At 47.1% G+C, this 17,999-nt stretch overlaps 6 protein-coding genes across 6 annotated transcripts; 3 read left to right on the top strand and 3 right to left on the bottom strand.

Moving 5' to 3' along the window:
- Positions 1 to 409: 409 nt before the first annotated feature.
- Positions 410 to 3,404, top strand: V1513DRAFT_432949 (uncharacterized protein; the record flags this gene model as incomplete). The annotated part of the gene is made up of 4 exons (XM_066896423.1): positions 410 to 1,272; positions 1,326 to 2,442; positions 2,489 to 2,901; positions 2,951 to 3,404. The coding sequence occupies 4 exons, from the start codon at positions 410 to 412 to the stop codon at positions 3,402 to 3,404; spliced, it is 2,847 nt and encodes a 948-aa protein (XP_066752044.1).
- Positions 3,405 to 3,890: 486 nt separating this feature from the next.
- Positions 3,891 to 4,885, top strand: V1513DRAFT_459862 (uncharacterized protein; the record flags this gene model as incomplete). Its single annotated transcript, XM_066899791.1, has 4 exons — positions 3,891 to 3,920; positions 3,978 to 4,316; positions 4,378 to 4,653; positions 4,700 to 4,885. The coding sequence occupies 4 exons, from the start codon at positions 3,891 to 3,893 to the stop codon at positions 4,883 to 4,885; spliced, it is 831 nt and encodes a 276-aa protein (XP_066752043.1).
- Positions 4,886 to 4,911: 26 nt separating this feature from the next.
- On the bottom strand, positions 4,912 to 8,547 carry V1513DRAFT_449534 (uncharacterized protein). The gene is made up of 2 exons (XM_066898694.1): positions 8,216 to 8,547; positions 4,912 to 8,019 (listed from the first exon to the last, which is right to left on the bottom strand). Exons 1-2 carry the CDS (start codon positions 8,222 to 8,224, stop codon positions 5,119 to 5,121), a joined length of 2,910 nt encoding a protein of 969 aa, XP_066752042.1. The 5' UTR covers positions 8,225 to 8,547; the 3' UTR covers positions 4,912 to 5,118.
- Positions 8,548 to 8,552: 5 nt separating this feature from the next.
- Positions 8,553 to 11,634, bottom strand: V1513DRAFT_449530 (uncharacterized protein). The gene is made up of 5 exons (XM_066898693.1): positions 11,477 to 11,634; positions 11,148 to 11,385; positions 10,414 to 11,094; positions 9,947 to 10,219; positions 8,553 to 9,892 (listed from the first exon to the last, which is right to left on the bottom strand). Coding segments are annotated over exons 1-5 (2,445 nt in total). The 5' UTR covers positions 11,479 to 11,634; the 3' UTR covers positions 8,553 to 8,641.
- On the bottom strand, positions 11,635 to 12,959 carry V1513DRAFT_449527 (uncharacterized protein). The gene is made up of 5 exons (XM_066898692.1): positions 12,728 to 12,959; positions 12,628 to 12,668; positions 12,480 to 12,569; positions 12,356 to 12,427; positions 11,635 to 12,299 (listed from the first exon to the last, which is right to left on the bottom strand). The coding sequence occupies exons 1-5, from the start codon at positions 12,773 to 12,775 to the stop codon at positions 12,107 to 12,109; spliced, it is 444 nt and encodes a 147-aa protein (XP_066752040.1). The 5' UTR covers positions 12,776 to 12,959; the 3' UTR covers positions 11,635 to 12,106.
- Positions 12,891 to 17,929, top strand: V1513DRAFT_449525 (uncharacterized protein). The gene is made up of 5 exons (XM_066898691.1): positions 12,891 to 13,102; positions 13,159 to 13,636; positions 13,686 to 15,383; positions 15,437 to 17,564; positions 17,618 to 17,929. The coding sequence occupies exons 2-5, from the start codon at positions 13,263 to 13,265 to the stop codon at positions 17,714 to 17,716; spliced, it is 4,299 nt and encodes a 1,432-aa protein (XP_066752039.1). The 5' UTR covers positions 12,891 to 13,102; positions 13,159 to 13,262; the 3' UTR covers positions 17,717 to 17,929.
- The last annotated feature ends 70 nt before the right edge of the window (positions 17,930 to 17,999 follow it).

The following is a 17,999-nucleotide window of genomic DNA, read 5'->3' as shown; positions in this document are numbered from 1 at the left end:
ATTTAAAGGGCTGAACCGGCTAGCAAGTCATTTCAAGGGTAAAAGAATCCAAATCTCTGCTTGTTCACAAGCCGACACCTATATATTAGATTCTCCGCCATAGTGCATTCAATACCATCCCCGATCCTCAATCGTCGACTATTACTGCTTCTAATAATATATCGTATTAATCCATGACAGCGTTAGAATCCATAACTTTCGCTGCTGTGTAACTGCAAGTGCGTGTGTGGGCTACTTAAGTTACTCAACCGCAGCATACAAGGAACGCGTTATTAGGACAAGGTTCACAGGCAGTGGCCAACTAATACTTTCGATATCGGCACTCTACTCAGCCGTTGGTAACCACCACTAGCTCGAATTATTTATTACCACACATTGTTCGCAATATCCAGAAGACATTGCAGATACCATGGGTGACCGTACTCCTAGGGGGTCGGCCATTGACGATCTGAGAGGGCCGTCAACGACCTCAATGGTGTCTGCACTGATGCAAGTAGAGCCACCGCCTCCACCACCAAAGTCCACGGGAGCAGATTCCCTCGAAGAGCGTTTCAACAGACTACGAATAGGGGGAATCAAGTTGAGAGAATCGCGTGCGACGGATTATTTCACCGTTCACTCTTCGGAATCGTCTTATTCGACGCCGTCGCTAACAACTTCCGTGACTGCCAACCTCTCTAGAAACAATGGCGCATCGAGCTCTACAGATGCAACAAAATACCAGTCAATGCCACCAACTACATATTCCACCTCGAGAAAGCCACTGCATGGACCTCGGGAGCTGCCTACAAGTACTTCAGCATCGTCGTATGAGTCGAATAAATCTCACGAGTCCTCGTCCTATGGCTTAAACACTGCACAACTTCTTGGTTCACTACCGTCGGTGCCAAAGGCACTTCCGCCTGTCCCGGGCTCCTCCTCGATAACATCTGAGCACGAGATGCGGAGAACTTCAGCAATGACGAGCTCATCCTCGGTACGAAATTCACCTATCCATACGCCTCCACCTCCAACTAGTCGACCACCTCCACCCACACCACCACCACCACCGAGTGTCCCACCACCTCCCCCTCCTGCAAATCAAAGCAAATCACACCAGCCCTACAATTTTCCAAGAGCGGTATCTGTAACTGCTGAGACTCTAGCAACTTATATTCACGAGGTTCCCGATCAAATTCTATTATTGGATATAAGGCCTCGTGAGCAGTTCGATGAAGGCCACATCTATGCAAGCAATATCGTGAGCATCGATCCAATTGTTCTTCGTGCAAAGTAAGTATTAATTGCTGAATGGTGCTGTAAATGCATTTCTGACATTGCTTTAGCCAAACAAGTGCAGATTTAGAAGATGCATTAATACTCTCGCCTGCGAGGGAGCAAGAAATATTCAGCAGAAGGCATAAATTCGAACTTGTCATATATTACGACCTGAATAGTCGAACCAATAACCACCTTGGCGGTCCCGTTTCAGACAATCAACAGGTACCCCTTCACAACCTGATAGACACGATATACGAGCATGAAACTGTCAAAAGTTTGAAACGGCAACCATGTTTATTAGTGGGTGGAATCGATGCGTGGGTAGAGTATTGTGGCCGAAACAGTTTGGTCAGTACGAAGGTGGCTACGAATGTTGCGAAAACAAAGCTTCCAGATAAGCCAGGGAACGAGGAGGTTTATGACGTGACGAAAGATAAGATAACCATGACATACGAGCAGGATTATTCGAGTCTTACTCGAAAACCAGTGGACCAAAGGTTGAAACGGACTCCGCCGATCAAGTATTCGACGATAGATGGCAATCGATCGCCTTCAGAGTCTTCGCTAAGTAATCATAATTACAATTCCAGCACAAGTCACAATGTGGTTAAGGCGCCTCTGCAATCCGCCGTGACAGCGGAGGTGTATAATCGTGATATGAATGACTTCTTCCGGAGAGGACCGCATGCACCGAGCGACCTTATGCCCAAGCGTCCGACACCAGTGGTAGACCGCTTATCATACAATGGAAGAATTTCAGCTCACAGTATGCCTGTTGCAGGTACTGCACTTCCATCTCTTCAGCTACAAGTCTCGAACGACCAGCCGCCAAGGACATCTCCTCAAACGATCGATCTGGCAGCACAATTCCCACAGAGTCCTACTGTTACGCGGAGCGAGAAACAGCATTCTATTGGGAACAATTACTCGGGTCTTGGAGAAGTCAGCGCTGGACTGACCGGTTTGAAGAACTTGGGAAATACGTGCTACATGAACAGTATTATCCAATGTCTTGCAGGAACAGGACTGTTGGCTCGATTTTTCCTGACTGGGTCATATAAAAAACATATAAATCTGAAGAATAAGCTTGGTACGAGGGGCGAACTGACATCTGTGTTTGGCAACCTAGTGCATGCTCTGTATAATGATCAGTGCACCTTCCTGATACCGACGACTATGAAGGTATGAGTACAATATAATTTACAGTTCACGTGCTAAAATGTCGTAGGAAGTTACTGGACGGTTGCGACCTGAATTCTCCGGAAACGATCAGCATGATGCGCAGGAATTTTTGACATTTATTCTTGATGGATTGCATGAGGACCTGAATGTCAACGGTGGAAAGGCCAGACTGCCACCTTTGACAGAACAGGAGGAACGTATGCGGGAACGGTATACGGTACGATATGCATCATTCCTAGAATGGGAGCGTTACATGAAATCGGATAACTCTGCAATTGTTCATATGTTCCAAGGGCAGTATCAAAGTCGGCTCACGTGTACTGTATGTAGATTCACATCTACAACTTACAATCCGTTCTCATTCTTGTCCCTTCCTCTGGCACCGGGCAAGAATGTGACCTTAGAGCAATGCTTCGATCTATTTGTTGCTGAAGAAGTTTTGGATCACGATGACGCATGGTATGTTTTTCAAATAAGCCCGCGACTACCGTATTAATGTTAAGTATAGGCACTGCCCTCAATGTAAGCAGCAGAGAAAGGCTACGAAGGCACTTCGTATTTCGCGATTACCGGTCATTCTAATTATCCACCTGAAACGTTTTAAGGTTAGTGGTCGTTGGAGTAATAAGTTAGAGAATTTCGTGAATTTTCGCCTGAAAGGTCTGGATCTCACACCTTATTGGCCGAATTACCGATCGGAAGATAAGGTCTGGTTAGACAAGTTCCCACAAGCAGCAGACCAACAACCACCGTTCCACTACAACCTGTATGGTGTCGTTAATCATTACGGGTCCGTTAGAGGAGGCCATTATACTGCGTTTGTACACAAGAACAATAAGGGATGGCTTATCTTCGATGACAGTCGGGTAGCCATCTGTCCTCCAGAGCGTGTCGTCTCAAAAGATGCTTATGTTTTATTCTACGAACGAGATTTGTCAAGGGGATACGCAGCAACCACATGATCTCAGGAATTTCGTTTTTATTTTCTTGTTTTCTCATTTTCTTCGGTTATAGTGGGCAAGTACGGGATAGAATAGCATAAAATGCGTACGGCTAGCATTTCGTTTTGATTTTATTCACATGTCCATGAGTTACATGCAATTGTTAGTTGTTTACTTCATATATATATTGTTCGGCACTAACTTCTCGGCTTTGTTACTGGGAACATGGCTTTTTGGTACCCGTTTTTGTTGCATTTTGTATTTGTAGAAACGTTGTAGGATAGTTTTGATTCAACAAAGTTTCTTTAGGGTTGCTAGTTAGTTAGCATCAACCTGTGAACCATTTCCCTTTTTAGTGCAATACGGCTACGCGATCACATTATCCCTTAGACAGTGACTGCAGCGACGCTTTTCGCGATGAAGTGAAGGCGACGTACAATAAGGCTATGAACGACAAAATAAAATCGCAGTTTCGTGATTTCAGGGCAGTATCCATAAACTTTTATAATGGCGGCCGAACAGAGGAAACTGTTAGAGGTATATACAGGTCTAAGTGCATTTGAGCGTCAGATGAGATCTAACGACGTTGTCTAGCAACTTATGGGCGCCGACGCCCTCGCCGGCCGTAACTCCAAACGGCAAGAAATCTCTCTCACAGACCCCCGCGTTTGCAAAAGTTACATCGTTGGCACATGTCCGCATGATCTCTTTACAAACACGAAGCAAGATATGGGTCCGTGTCCAAAGATCCACTCGGAGGGCCTCAAAGCCGAATATATTCGTGAACGTGAAAATGGTCGCGATTTCACCAGTTTTGATTATGATTATTTGAAGGATTTGGAGAAGTACGTATTGGATTGTAATAGGAGGATTGATGCTGCACAACGGAGGCTAGAACGGACGCCGGATGAAATTGCGCAGACGACGGCACTGGTGAGATAATTTGACAGAATTCGAAATGTAGGGGATAGCTTGCTAATAATGGGGGTAATAGCTTAAAGCAATTGATGAACTAAACGAGGGAATCGATGCGTCAGTAATGGAGATATCGGTACTTGGGGATTACGGAATGATAAGTCGTACACTTGAGGAATATCACCATATAAAGATCAAGCGCCATGAGCGTGAATCCAAGGAGAGGGAACTTCGCAATCTCAACGACAATATGGGCCCTTCAGGTCATCAAAAACTGCAAGTGTGCGATGTCTGTGGTGCTTATTTATCGCGATTGGATAATGACCGTCGGCTGGCCGATCATTTCGCGGGCAAGGTAGTGTTACTGTGGTTAGTGTCCGACGTTGTCGCTAACGGAGTAGATGCATCTCGGATACGCCCAGATGAGAACGACGTATAAGGAACTTCAGGAAAAAGTGGCCAATAGGCCTCCTCCATCTTCATATAACAGCCAATCTCGATCTCAAGATCGGCGTCCAAGCGAGAGAGACCGAGGGAGAGACTACGACAAGTGGGGTCCTAAAAGCAGAGGCAGACGGCGACCTTAGAATGATACGTAGGAGGTCTAAATATTGTACTATAGCGACTTCGTAGCTTGTTAAATTAAAACAACTTGTAATTATACAGTAATATGGCGAAAACTTTTGCTATGCACTTCATACTTTTGAATTTAAACAAAATCACAAACTCGTACAAATGATGATAAAGAACTTTAAGTATGTCATCAGAGCCCCTATAAGGATTTAATTACCTTCAATCCGTTTGGGATCCATATACAAATTTACCAAGAATTCATTGGCTGCTGGATATGCCACGAGTCATTTTGCTGATCACTCACAGAGCCGTCCCAACCTTTCGGCGTCGGTTGCACCATTACGGCAGATGGCGAAGTTGGAGACGTCCGACCAGCAGCTGCAGTTCGGCAATTTTCTCCTGCTGTTAGTTTTTGTGATGGTGGTGGTGGTGGTGGTGGTGCTGCTGCTGGTGCTGCTAAAGCTATACTCGTTTCCTTAGTCGCCCCAGCAGCAGCTGGGCCATCCCAAGTCTCCGCTGCCGCAACAGGAGCCGTGTTCCAGGACTCCGCGGTCCCAGTCACCTGCGAGCCCCATGATCGTTGCTCTGAAAACTCTTGAGTAGTGGTGGCATCCCATGATTGAGCAGCACTGTTGGCGTCATAGTCGCGGAAAGGACGATCGGTGTTCTGAGTACCGTTACCATGAATGCTTCGTGGTGGTCCGCCGTCGCCACCGTTTTTGGTATCATCTCGAGTTGACGGTCTGTCATTTTCCTGGTGATTTCCACCTTTTCCTCCATAGCCACCGCGGTGGCCGTAGCCTCCGCCAAAATCGCTTTTGTCATCTACATAACCACCGCGCCTATCATATCCACGTCGACCACCACGACTATCACCACTGTATGACCCTCCTCCATTGCTGTACTTGCTACCGGCCAGACCTCCTCCTCTGAAGTGACCTTCCGTAGGTGCGCCCGAACCATTATGAGCATATCCTTGAGATTGCGACTGGCTCCATGAGTCCCTGGCCAGTGGCCGTGAATCTGCAGGATTTCGAGCATCCCATCCTGTTTTTTGCGCGGTGGTTACTGGAGTTGCATCCCAGCCACTTGCCGCTGCAGAGGTCGGCATATCCCAACTGTTGTCGGCAACGGCGAGAGCTGGAGTATCCCATGATGACTGTGACGGCTGCGAAGACTGATCTTGAGCGCGGATTGCCGGCCGAGATTCAAACTTTGGCTCCGATTGGGGCGGTTCCGGACCATGTAGTGCAGGCGCCAGTGCGTTCATAGGCTCCGCATTCGAACGGATCTGACGGGGAGCCGGTGGGGAAGTGTTGCCATTGCTCGCAGTTGCAGGAGTTGCATCCCAGCTATTATCTGGCACTGGCACTGGCGTATCCCATCCAGCGTATTCAGTGCTCGGTGCTGATGCTGGTACTGCATTGGTTGGAGACTCCGGTGCAGACCACGATTTCGGAACAAATACCGTTGCAGCTGCCCATGAGTTATCGCGTTTCGATTCAGTTTGGGCAGGTGCCGACAATGCCGGCGCGAAAGCCTCCTCTTTGACAGGCGCCAACGCCGCATCCTGACTATATCCGACACCTAGTGCAGGCGCGTCCCAACTGTTGACGGTTGGTGTAGGGGCATCCCAGCTATCAAGGACTGCAGGCGCAGTTGCGTCCCAACTATCGGCTGACGTTGACGCTGCCGTATCCGCCGTCGCCTTCGGATGTTTAGCAGCTTGTGGAGTCACCGATTTGACATCTTGCCGCTGGTCAGGTCTGTTCCGGTTGTTTCCAGCTACAACTGGCGTAGGCGTACTTTCCCAGTTGTCACTGGGTAAAACCGGTACAGCTTCCCAGTCATTCGTAAGAGCTGCTACTGGAGCTGCATCCCAATCATTACTAGGCGTGGCAGCAAGTTCAGGGCGGTCACTGTTAATGTTGCCACTCGCATTTGGAACGGGCCACGAACCGTTGTCTCCGCTAGTATCGATGTTTCCTTGATCTTTACCTGTCCAGCTGCCTTTTGAGCCTGACTCTTGGCCATAATTATCGTTCCTGTCACGCCCACTGTATCCTCCGCCATATCCACGTCGAGAACCCCCTTCATCTTCATACCGTCGTCGTTGCCCTTCATATCTTGCGCGTTGTGGTCGATTGGTCGGCGCCCATCGACTAGCACCCAGACCAATTGCTGTCGTCTTCGAAGTCACAGAACTTGTACTGCCAACTGAATACTCATGGTTCGGCATTGATCTCAAGCGGGCCGGTCGCGAATCGTGTCGGCCACTTTCATACGGATTGCGCGAGGAAGTCCCTTCTGGCAGGCCTTCAGGTTGATCCCAGGACAAATGCTTCGGTTCCGAAACTGATGAATCTGGCGCACCCCAGCTAGAGACGGCTTGTGTTGCAGGTCGATCAGACGAGTCGGCAGCGCGTGCAGGAGTCGGTGCATCCCACGAATCGTTCGCTACAGCTGGGGCAGGTGTGTCCCATGGCATATCTGCCGAAGTGATAGCGTGATTGTCGCCGGATCGTTGTTCCTCTGATGGATGTATTGCAGAATTCGTGCTCGTAGCTGACCCATCATTAGGAGGTACTGATGTTTGCGAGGCCGATCGGTCAGCATGAGCTTGAGACTGTGCGATGGAGACTGGCGCATCCCAAGAGGCTGACGCGGCTGGTATATCCCATGATTTCGACTGTACGTTGACTGGACGCTCCCAGGAGTCCGAGGCCGCAAACGCTGGAGTATTCAGAGATGCTCCAGACACACCTGTACCCATGTTAGATATATTCGAGGCGGCGCATAACAATTGCGACATCCCTGGCTGTGGCCCGCTGTCCAGAGCTACGTCAGAACGTTGATGAGCAGGATGGGCCTGAAACGACTGCGTTAATTGTGACGACGGCTGAGAACGCGAACGAGTCTGTCCGACTGATGTAGCCATGGGTCGGGAAGATGGTGCATCCCATGAGCTTGTCTGCGTTGTAGGAAGAGGCTCATCCCATGAACCTGCCTGAGTCGTAGCTGGTACATCCCAAGAATTATCTAGCACAGAAGGCGCCGGCGTGTCCCACGAGTTAGATACAGCCACCGAGGCCCCCGGCGTATCCCATGAGTTAGATACCGTCGCTGGAGCCTTTGGCGTCTCCCATGACTATAAGGATTGAATTAGCGACATTGATTTATTCGACGCCAAAGCTGCAGTCTGACCACAAGGAATAAGACGTCAACTATCTACATTTCAGCTCAGTGCGTCAATTGGTGAACGAGATAGTAAGCTCGAACATTCAACTTAGCCAGTCGCTGATTTGTACGCCGTAATTTCAAACAATTTTTTGATCCCAACTCACTTGCGTCATATTGATCTGCGAGGGCTTATCCAAAACTATGATTCGAAAGATATTCCAATTATTTATTCTGGCATCAATATTTTCCTAAAGATTCGAGCCGCTGAATCACCGACGTGGTCGATTGAACGCCAAAATGAAGCTTGGTAGTGGTCTCCGACATGTGAACGGTCGACACTTAGCTTCCTTTTCATTCACTCCCACAGAGAAATTTGCTTGTTACGCTCCACATTATTTATTACTAGTGCTACCCCAATTACGCCTCGAAAACCAAAAGGCTCAGTATCCAATATTCTGAATGCAAGAATTATTCGAAGTTGATTACCATGTGCTCTTTGACTGGGAGGATTTACGAAATATTATTTATCAACTCATGTACACAATAACGCCATCAAATGCCATTCATCCTATGAAACCTTGTCTAACATTTTACACATCCATGCTCTCTTCATTACTATCGTCAATACTAAATTTGCGCTTTCCGGAAAGCCTGTAAGAGGCTAGAGTCTCACCGGCCACCTGCTTACGGACCTTGCCCCGCATTCTCTCAAGTTCCTCTTCTGCAGATGTCGCATCCTGGGATGCATATTGCAACACAAGTCGGCGGCCCAGTAAATGCACTCCAGCCAACGACTCCATTGCGTTCTCAGCTTCCTTAGCAGAGACGAATTCTGCAAATGCAAAACCTCGAGCTGTATTGTCGAACTTCTTGGGCAAACGGACGGTACGTAGTTGACCAAATGCACTAAGAAGCCGATGAATATCTGCTTTCGCCGTTTCGAATGGCAAGTTTTTGATAATAATCTTCGTCTTCGGAGCCGCCTTACTCTTCGTCTCAGGTTTCAACGCTCCATTGTCAGAACCACGGGTGGATAGCTTAATCTGCAAGCTATGGCCATCCAAAACAAAGTCAGTCATAGCCTTTCGCGCCAGTTCTGCGGACTCCTTCGTCCTAAACTCCACAAAACCAAACCCCATACTGAGCCACTGGCCTTCGTGCTTAGGATCCTTTTTCATCTTTACTTCAGCACGAATATAGTCCTGCAGAGGACTGAAGACCGCAGAAAGGTCGCTACTGCGAGTCTTGAAATTAAGATTCTTGATGAATAAACTCGTGCTGCCGACGTTAGCACCAAAATCCTGGTCTGCTTCCGCTTCATCAAGCTTCACAAGTTCGCTGACAGATGGCTTCAACTGCTTGGCTGTTTCCTGGGCACGCGTCGAAGGAGCAACTGGAAGAAGTGTGGCATTGCTTACAAGAAGATTCTTCGGGGCCCTCTCCAGATACAAGATCGAGCTTTTGAACCTTCGGTACGCAAGTTTTGCAAAAGCTGCACGAGCTTGAGGTGCATTCACCATCTCGATCACCGCAATCGTATTACTTGGAGGCATCAGTACTCGACGGACATCGCCGTGTTCAGAAAACAGGTCGCGAAGTTCTTCAGTCGTTGTCTCAAAAGGAAAGTTTTTAACTAGGATCACTGTGTCACTCCGACCAGCATTTGTGTCTGCAAAAGCTTTGAGGTCCATTCCAACAGATTCAAAGTACTTTTTAGCGTCATCAATCGCGTGAGCTTCAGCCATGGCTTGTCGCACACCAGCGTCAGTTGACTCAGGGTCAAGAAAATCGGCCTTCGAAACACCCATCTTTTGTGCCAAAAACCCGACAACAGCATCAGTCTAGTAGCGTTATTAGTACACAGAAGTCGATATAATCCGGTACATATAACATACATTCATATACAAGCTACTCCATTGAAATTGGTTTTTCGCAGCTGCAGCCTTGCGTTTGAGAGCTTGTTGCTTCTTAAGTGGCAGCTGTGCAAGGTCAAACTCGTCCAGTCTGTTCTCACGCTTCGACTGACCAGGAAGAATATGCAATAGACGGCCTTGGAATGATTGCTTATCTAAACTAGTATACGCATTGCATGCATCTTCACCATTTTCGAACAAAATATAAGCAAATCCTTTTGAATTGTGGGTGTCGTTATCGACTGGAATATGAACCTGGCGTACCGTTAGCTATAGCCCCACAAAGACATGCCGCGACTACATGTTGTAACGCAATCAAATCAGATATTTCTACTATCTATATGGAAAGATCAACATCTGCCGAAACATTCAGTTGTCCCTATCTAATAGTAATCATCATATTCCTTGCATCGACCCCATGCAATCGACTAGAGAACAGAAATACTCACTTCTTCTAATTCCCCGTACTCTCCAAACAATTCACGGAGGTCATCTTCTGCGCAGGCGTACGAGAGGTTGCGAACAAACAACCGCCTCGTGGATTGTATAGATTCGAGACTGATTTCAGTTTCAGATTTTTGCAAATTAGTTTCAGCCTCAACTGCAGATTCAGTATCAACCTCCGCTGTAATGGGAACGGCTTGTTGATCGGTAGACGTTTCAGTATTGGCAACCTCCAAAATTCGTTTTCGTCGTTGACGCAGCCACTCGTCATCCGAAATCGACGTTGCCGCAAGATTCGGCTGAGTCTCTTCTTCAACTTCTTTGTTGTCGACGATTTCTTCAACTTCTGAAGAAGCCTGTACATATGACGCTGCGCGACTGTCGGTCTTAGGCACTGGTTCTTGGTTGGTTGTGATAGTTCCGTCACTCTCCAACGCAGGAACAATGGTTGCGCCAGACAGTGACTTCGCAGGCAAACCAGAAAAGTCATCGTTAGCCCAAGTTCTTTCGTTCCCCCGAGGTTTCATGGCTAGCAGGAATTCTCGAAGCTTCGGATCCTGCACCTCATCAGACTCTTTCTCTTCTACTTTCCGTCGTTTATTCGTTTTCTTCAAAATAGGCTCAATCGGCTGAACACTATCTTTCGCCATGTCTCGTCGCGGCTTCGGAGCAGAAGGATCATTGATCTGTACAACAAAGTCAGTCAAAGCTCATCAAAATCATCCTCGAGACTAATTACCCCCTTCGCCAAGTCAACCTCAATTTTCGCCATTCCAATAAACGTCCTATTGAAATACTTCACGGCTTCAGCCGCATCCTGCGGAGACCTGAATCCAATGAATCCAAAGCGCCGAGAGGCGCCATATCGAGTCCTCATCAACTTGCAATCTGTTATAGCACCTCCATGTTCCGCAAAATGTTGTCGAAACCTTTCGTCCGAAAGGGTTAGCGGCAAATTCTTCACTATAATTCGAGACCTACAGCTCGCACGTAGAAGTTAGCTAAAATGTTCTGTCAAATATCTGCCGCGAATTACAGGCCGGATCGTCAACGAAGGATGTTACTTACATAATGTGACAAGGCTTTATAGCCTAATCAGCAAAAATGGTGCGATATTCTCAAGTGAGTAGTGTTTTTTGCAAATACACTCGTGAGCGGACAAAGTGTTCGTGTAATCGTGGCGCTAGAAATAAAAGAATTTCGACTGACCGCGTCAAATTTTTTTTAATCCTGTTGCGTCAGTTTCCTTCGGAGTTCAAGCCCTAACCGCCGGAGCGCCGCACGAAGACGTCATAGAGTAATCACAAAATGAAATGGTTTGGCATAGCTATGAAGGGCGAACCAAAGTCGCTTTATATCGGCATTGTCTTGCGGTGTATGACATAATAGAACAAGTTTGCTAGCCATATAACGCTAAAAATTGACACGTCTATCAAGGATATTATTAACAATAGCGCTTGGTATTCGTGCGTCTCCGCAACTTAAAAATCTAAGCCTGTCGTAGATAATTCCTTTACTTCTCTGAACTTCCAAAATCACTGATTCAAGCAAATCCTTGACATACCGATGCGCCAGAGATAAAGCAATGCGAATAATAATACACAATATACAAGCTATGAACCAGATCAACCCTCAAAATCCCTTTAGCAAATTCGTCTCAGTTGGACACAATTAAATGCGCCCCGAATTTCATTTTACTTAATCTTCCAGCATAACCACAAGCGGGCCCACTGTTTTGACACTGTATAAGCTCTCGACGTAGATTCTAGATGCCTTGCCTAAGGCAAATAGCAGCGAGACTTCTTTAGCTGTCATGTTACTCGACGATAAAACTTTCGGTGATTTGTCATCGTCGATTACATCATGAATTTGAATTGACTTCAATAAAGACCTAAGGCGGCGCTAAGTTAGCCGCGAGAACGTCAATCTGTCTTCCTGATGACTTACTTATAGTCCACCGAGGATTGTCCATTCACTCGTCTATCCGGCGCGCCAACAGCAAATATATCTATAAGGTTCCTATTCAAGTAAGTTAGCAGATGGATATGACCGTTTAAGTACGACCGAGTACTCTTCTGTCATTGCTACTATGCGAGCCATGGCTTCTTCCCGCTGCATACTATGGTTTTCATCGACCGATTCGGTCGGCACATTCATAGTCCTTATGTGAATATGTCAGTCGGACATTATCGTCAACACCGAGTCAATAATTAACATACGTTGCCGCATAGTCTGATAGAAGACCGGTTCTTTCCGCTTGCTGGACAAAATTAGCATCTAAGATCGTTCGCGAGGGGAGCGTAGGATACTTGAACGTACGAAGAGACTATCTTCCTCGCGTCGCCTACATGAAAAACAAACACCCATAATAAATATTAGAAAAGACTTGGTTTAGCTCGGTAGTGCAGAGTCGATATTCAGCGGTGGGTCAGATTGTAGTAGTTTTGTCGCATTTAAAGTGCTGAAGACTGCGGCCGAAGAGGGTTCAATGTGCGTTCAACTGAAGATGCGGCGTGTAATCCAAATTACAACGGTCTCCTCTGTGAGGCTTGAAGAGAGTTAATCCTGGCATTTGCTGGCGAAACATTTTCTTACGAGACCAGAACTGTGAGCCATGGTCCTGGAGTATTATAGATTTTTAGTTTTTAACAGCATATAAACAATACTTTCCTTAAGTCGCTTAATCTAGGAAAAGTAAGTCAGTCTTGCGCGTTAATTTACTTTCTCTTGTTATCTGACACCACCACTAGCAAAGCTGCCCTTGACTCAATTCGGCAATCGCCGGTCGCTTTCCTCCAAAAAGGATTTTCGACATTGGCAATTAATAAAAGCTATTACAGCGGTGGATGGTGAGATGCCGTTAGATACGGTGATCTTGCCATTCACACATTGGCCTGTCGCATATTATCAAGGGTTTGGCTCTATTCCATCTGATGTGCCCGGTACACAAGGAACGGCCTCACAAGAGTTGATAGCGGCTATTTCCAAGATTCCATCGGATACAGTGCTCACATGCGCCACCGTCTTTTCAAGAGGAGTTGTGCTGGGTCTAGCAAGTGGTGCAATCGAAATCTTGCAGTGGGATGGATCCGGTGGTACCTCCATTGGCCTGTCTCCTCTATCCACAACAGTAGGACATCGTCGCTCGCCAGTAGTTGCGCTATTGAGAGTTGCTGCGAAGGACGTAGAAGGCAGATCAGAGCTGTTAATAAGTGCAGCTGAGAATGGGTAGGTCGTTTACAATTCAAGGCGTCCCTGCACTAACAGACTATTGGAGAGAAATATTAAAACACTCACTACCTTCCGGACGTGTGCTCAGCTCTACCACAGTTCCTTTTCGACCAAATGGAGTTTTGCCTATCGACACGTTTCTTCTCGTCTATGGGCGTTCGACAGAATTGCGGATTCTGCATCAGAGTACTCTTGAGCCGCATATTATCATGGCCGGTACGCTCAGTACCTGGCCAATACCGCTACCATTATTTGCTGAGAGAATGGTTACGTTAAATGACGCAGGGGATGGGCAGCATTGGAAAATATGGTCTGAAGAAGGGCGAGTGGAGCCAATAACGAGTTTTGGAGCGCCAATAAGTTTTTTCAATCATGCTAATGCTCACCTCCTAACAGCGAATCGGTCAAACTCAATCACTCGTGCTAATCGTTCTACACGAATGAGTAAGGATTCTGTCAAAATTAAGCTTGGAGACCCTGAATATGGTGCCATAATATCAGTCAATACTGTCGGAGATATTCTATGGCTGATTGTCCAGGTCAATGGATGGTGTCTGTACAAATGGGAGGAAGACAAATTTTTGGAAGTCACGCAGCAGGAATTTAAGGGCATTGGTGGTGCAGCATCGAGCGACGCTGTTGATGAACATCACCGAAATTGGTTTGGTGTCTGGAATCGCGAAGGGGACATTATATTTGCAGTCGTCGAGACAATTAATGGCAAAACGTTGTGTAAACCGCAAAAATTGCCAGCAAGCGAGAAGCCCAATGGAGTACAGACACTGGCGATGGTATTTAATTTCCCCACAAATCATGCCGCCGCCATTCGGTCGACTATGGTGTCTCCAATGATTGTGGAGCCGAAAGGCATAGTTCTTGAGTTTTTTTACTTCGCGGGTGAAATTCGATATCGGATAGGGGATTTACAAACATTTACCTGGTCTCAGGAACAGTATCCTGTACATCGCGCGCATCATTTCTTCAACCAGCTACCTCCCCCGAATTCTTTTGCTCAACCTTTTCCTAAATCTGATTCAGACCGCCCAACAGCTGTAACAGAAGACCAAGTTTGCACAGTGCCGTCAAATGCACAGTCATCATCTTTGCAAGTGTCTGACTTATCAGCTTCAACGCTGAAGGCCGCATTGGCAGAAACACCACCGAAAGGACCCACCTATGGGCCATGCAATACATGTACAGTTTTTGCGGGAATGCTTGTCTTTGGGTGTGATTTGTCTGTGAACGCCTATTCTTTACCCCGCTATCTCCTTGCATTTGAATCACCCGACCGAACTGTCGAAATACAAGAGGAAGGCTCAAATGTGACCCACCTCTCCGGAGTAGCTCTGTCCGACGGCAGTGAATATCTCGTCATTGGTACTAGTGGTGGCGCAGTCTACATGCTGAATTCCAAGACCTGGGAAGTCTCCAGTCGCATAGCACTTTTCGGTTCACCTGTTCTTTATTCCATGTTGCTGTCACGTACAAACGCATTAGTCCGGGATATGATCGTGATTGCTTCGAGGGACGGAAGCGTGTGCATCGTCAATCCACGTGAAGCAAAGAAAATATTCACTATTCCTGGCCATGTCGCCCCAATCCGATTACTAGCAACACCTATGAACTCGAATATTCTGATCGTACTTTATGAGGATCGGTGCGGACGGGTCTGCAATCTACGAAACGGCAAGATCGACTATCAGGACGAGATTGCGATCGACAATGAGGAGGAATGGGAGATTTCGTATGTATTGCGTCTAGCAGATTGATGAAAAGGTGCTAATATTGGGCTAATAGATTCGTCAAGGTTAGACCTACAATCCCAGAAGATGAGTTAATGTACACGGACTCGCGATACACGATTAATGGTTCGTCAACAGTATTTGTGAACATGTACGTTCTGTTATCAGAGCTTACTCGAAGTGCTTCGGAAATCGCCCGGGATGGTGAAACGTCCCAGTCACGTACTTTGATTAACACTAAAGCTGTTTTGTCATCGTTATACTCGTGGAGAGCATTTGAAAGTATAACTAGTTCAGAATTACGTCCCACGAATCGCCAATCAAAGGAGATCGGGGTCGTCCAGGTTGATGATTCCAGACTTATCGAATTGCTGTTTCTGAAGAGATTCTCGTCTGGGAATGGCGAGAGCGATGCTTTGCCATCTACCATTGCGGATGTAGTCCCAGCAAAACTAGGATCTCGCGGAATTTCAAATACTTTGACAGTTTTCCACGCTCACCAGGACTTGTTGCAAATTAGCGGGGAGATTACGGCGATAGTTCTGATGGTGTGCACGGCATTAGGTCGCGCGCTACTCACGGTGCAACTGTCGGATCCAACCGGCGAACAAAACGAAGACAAAGGTCCACTGATAGATGCATATTACTCGCGTTTTGTGGACGTTTTGTTTTCAACTATGGAGACTATCGACGGACTGCAATACAAACGCCCTTGGCTGCGTGGGTTCGCCAGGTTTTGGACCTCGGATCACTGCGATATTCGGTCAGCAGCACGGAAGTGCTTGGATATGCGGATATTGCAACTGGGAATTCGGCCGAAGGAGTTGTCACTCACAATTTCTCGATGGCGAGTAATGCTTCCTGGGGTCGCGGGCGGAGGACGGAAGCCGTCAGCAACTTCGTATATTTCGAGACGCAGAGCGAGTAGTGCTGCCGACGCATCCAACCAACTTTCGGATCGTGTCAATGCTGCTGATAGCCATGAGTTCGTGGGCAATGACGATATTTTTGACGATTCGTCAGATATGCCGAGTCCATCTAGTGGGGTTCCAGGCGATGAGACCAGTAAATGCTCAATGGACGAGAGTGCAGCTCTGGCGACGATTATATTGGGCAACATTGCGATTAAATTTGCCGGCCAGATATCACATGTTGCCCATAGGGAGATTGTCGGGGCACTTGAAATTCTGCTCTTACTTAGTGACGGGGCGGCAGGAGGACCATCAGAGGATGGCAGGTTGACGGAGGAGATGCAAGATATAGCAATTGAGTTTGTGGGCATGGGCTGGCACGTCTGGGGTGATGATAAATACTTTTCTACGGATGTCGTTATTAAGCGTCTAGTGGATTTCTTGGGCGCAGATCCGACTCCGATGATGACTGCGTTAGGTCAAAATCCACCCACAGATTTCGAGAGACTCAATGGGAATACAGCTACACTCACAAGCGCACTTGCAGCAACAGCAATTACGGATGCCGATAGCCGAAGACATGAACTGCTCTTGTCCACAGTGATCTCAATAGCAAACCAGTCAATAAATCGCGTCGTCGAGATATGCTCGTCAACAATTATTAGCGCACCAGGGTTGCAGTCACGCATTGGAGCGGTCAAATTTATGTATTACGTTGTCCGTCATCGACCAGAGATTCTAATTGACCGCTTGTTCCCCCTAGTTGACGCTACAATAGCGACGCTTGACCCGTCATCATCAGGGGTGCGGAATAAATTGGTGAGTAGCATCACTGCGCTGTTCAATGCGCTAGTCACGACTTATCCCGTCGTCGCTTCACACCGTGCACAGCAACGTCTCGCATTGTCCATGCGGCCAGATCTCCTCCTCGTCTATGACCTCCGGTCAGGCACACAAATGGCTAGTCTCGAAGGGGCTAAGAATCACTGCCTTGAGATCCACTTTTCCCCTGAGGGTCGGCACGTGATGGGCATCGACCGTGAAACTAGGGAAGTTTTTGTATGGAAACTAGGCCATTCGTTCTTGAGTATAATTCAGAGTATTGGTGGAGGAGGGCCGGGATCGATGGGACATCATAGCGGGGTTGGGGCGCATTATGCAGCGCACTACAAAGGTGCCACGGCGGATGCGGCTGGACGAGATATTGTGTACCCGAGATTTGTGGGAAAATTGCAAGCGAATATCCAGCAGTTTGTGTTACCTGACTTGAAGGTATCTACTCGATTCATCAAATAGCTGGCAAAATTGTACTAACAATCCTGCAGGACAACAATAAGATGATCGACATCTGTTGGAAACAGGAGAAAGTGATCGAAATTACTGTTAAGGGGACACCTCAAATTTTTGACTTCACAAATACATAATAACCGACGACGTTTTTGCATTTCATTATAGCGACTGTGACGTTGACGTAGGAGGAGATCATAGTTAGTTTGGGAATAAGTTTGGTTGCATTACATTTCGGTATGTTTATTTGCGGCATAACGCCGCATGAATCGGTAATTACTATCTGCCGGGTTTCACTTGAAAGAGGGATTATGCTGTACATTAATAAAATATCATTTATTTTATTGTTACTGAAGTGATGCTACTATATAATTTGTGTAGAATCGAAATGTCCGATATGGCTGTCGGCATTCGAACCAC

This window comes from Lipomyces chichibuensis (genome assembly GCF_038497645.1).
Source record: "Lipomyces chichibuensis strain CBS 12929 unplaced genomic scaffold V1513scaffold_31, whole genome shotgun sequence".
NCBI classification, from domain to species: Eukaryota; Fungi; Ascomycota; class Lipomycetes; order Lipomycetales; family Lipomycetaceae; genus Lipomyces; species Lipomyces chichibuensis.
Note: the sequence above shows the minus strand (reverse complement) of the source record. Positions and strands in the feature narration are given on the sequence as shown.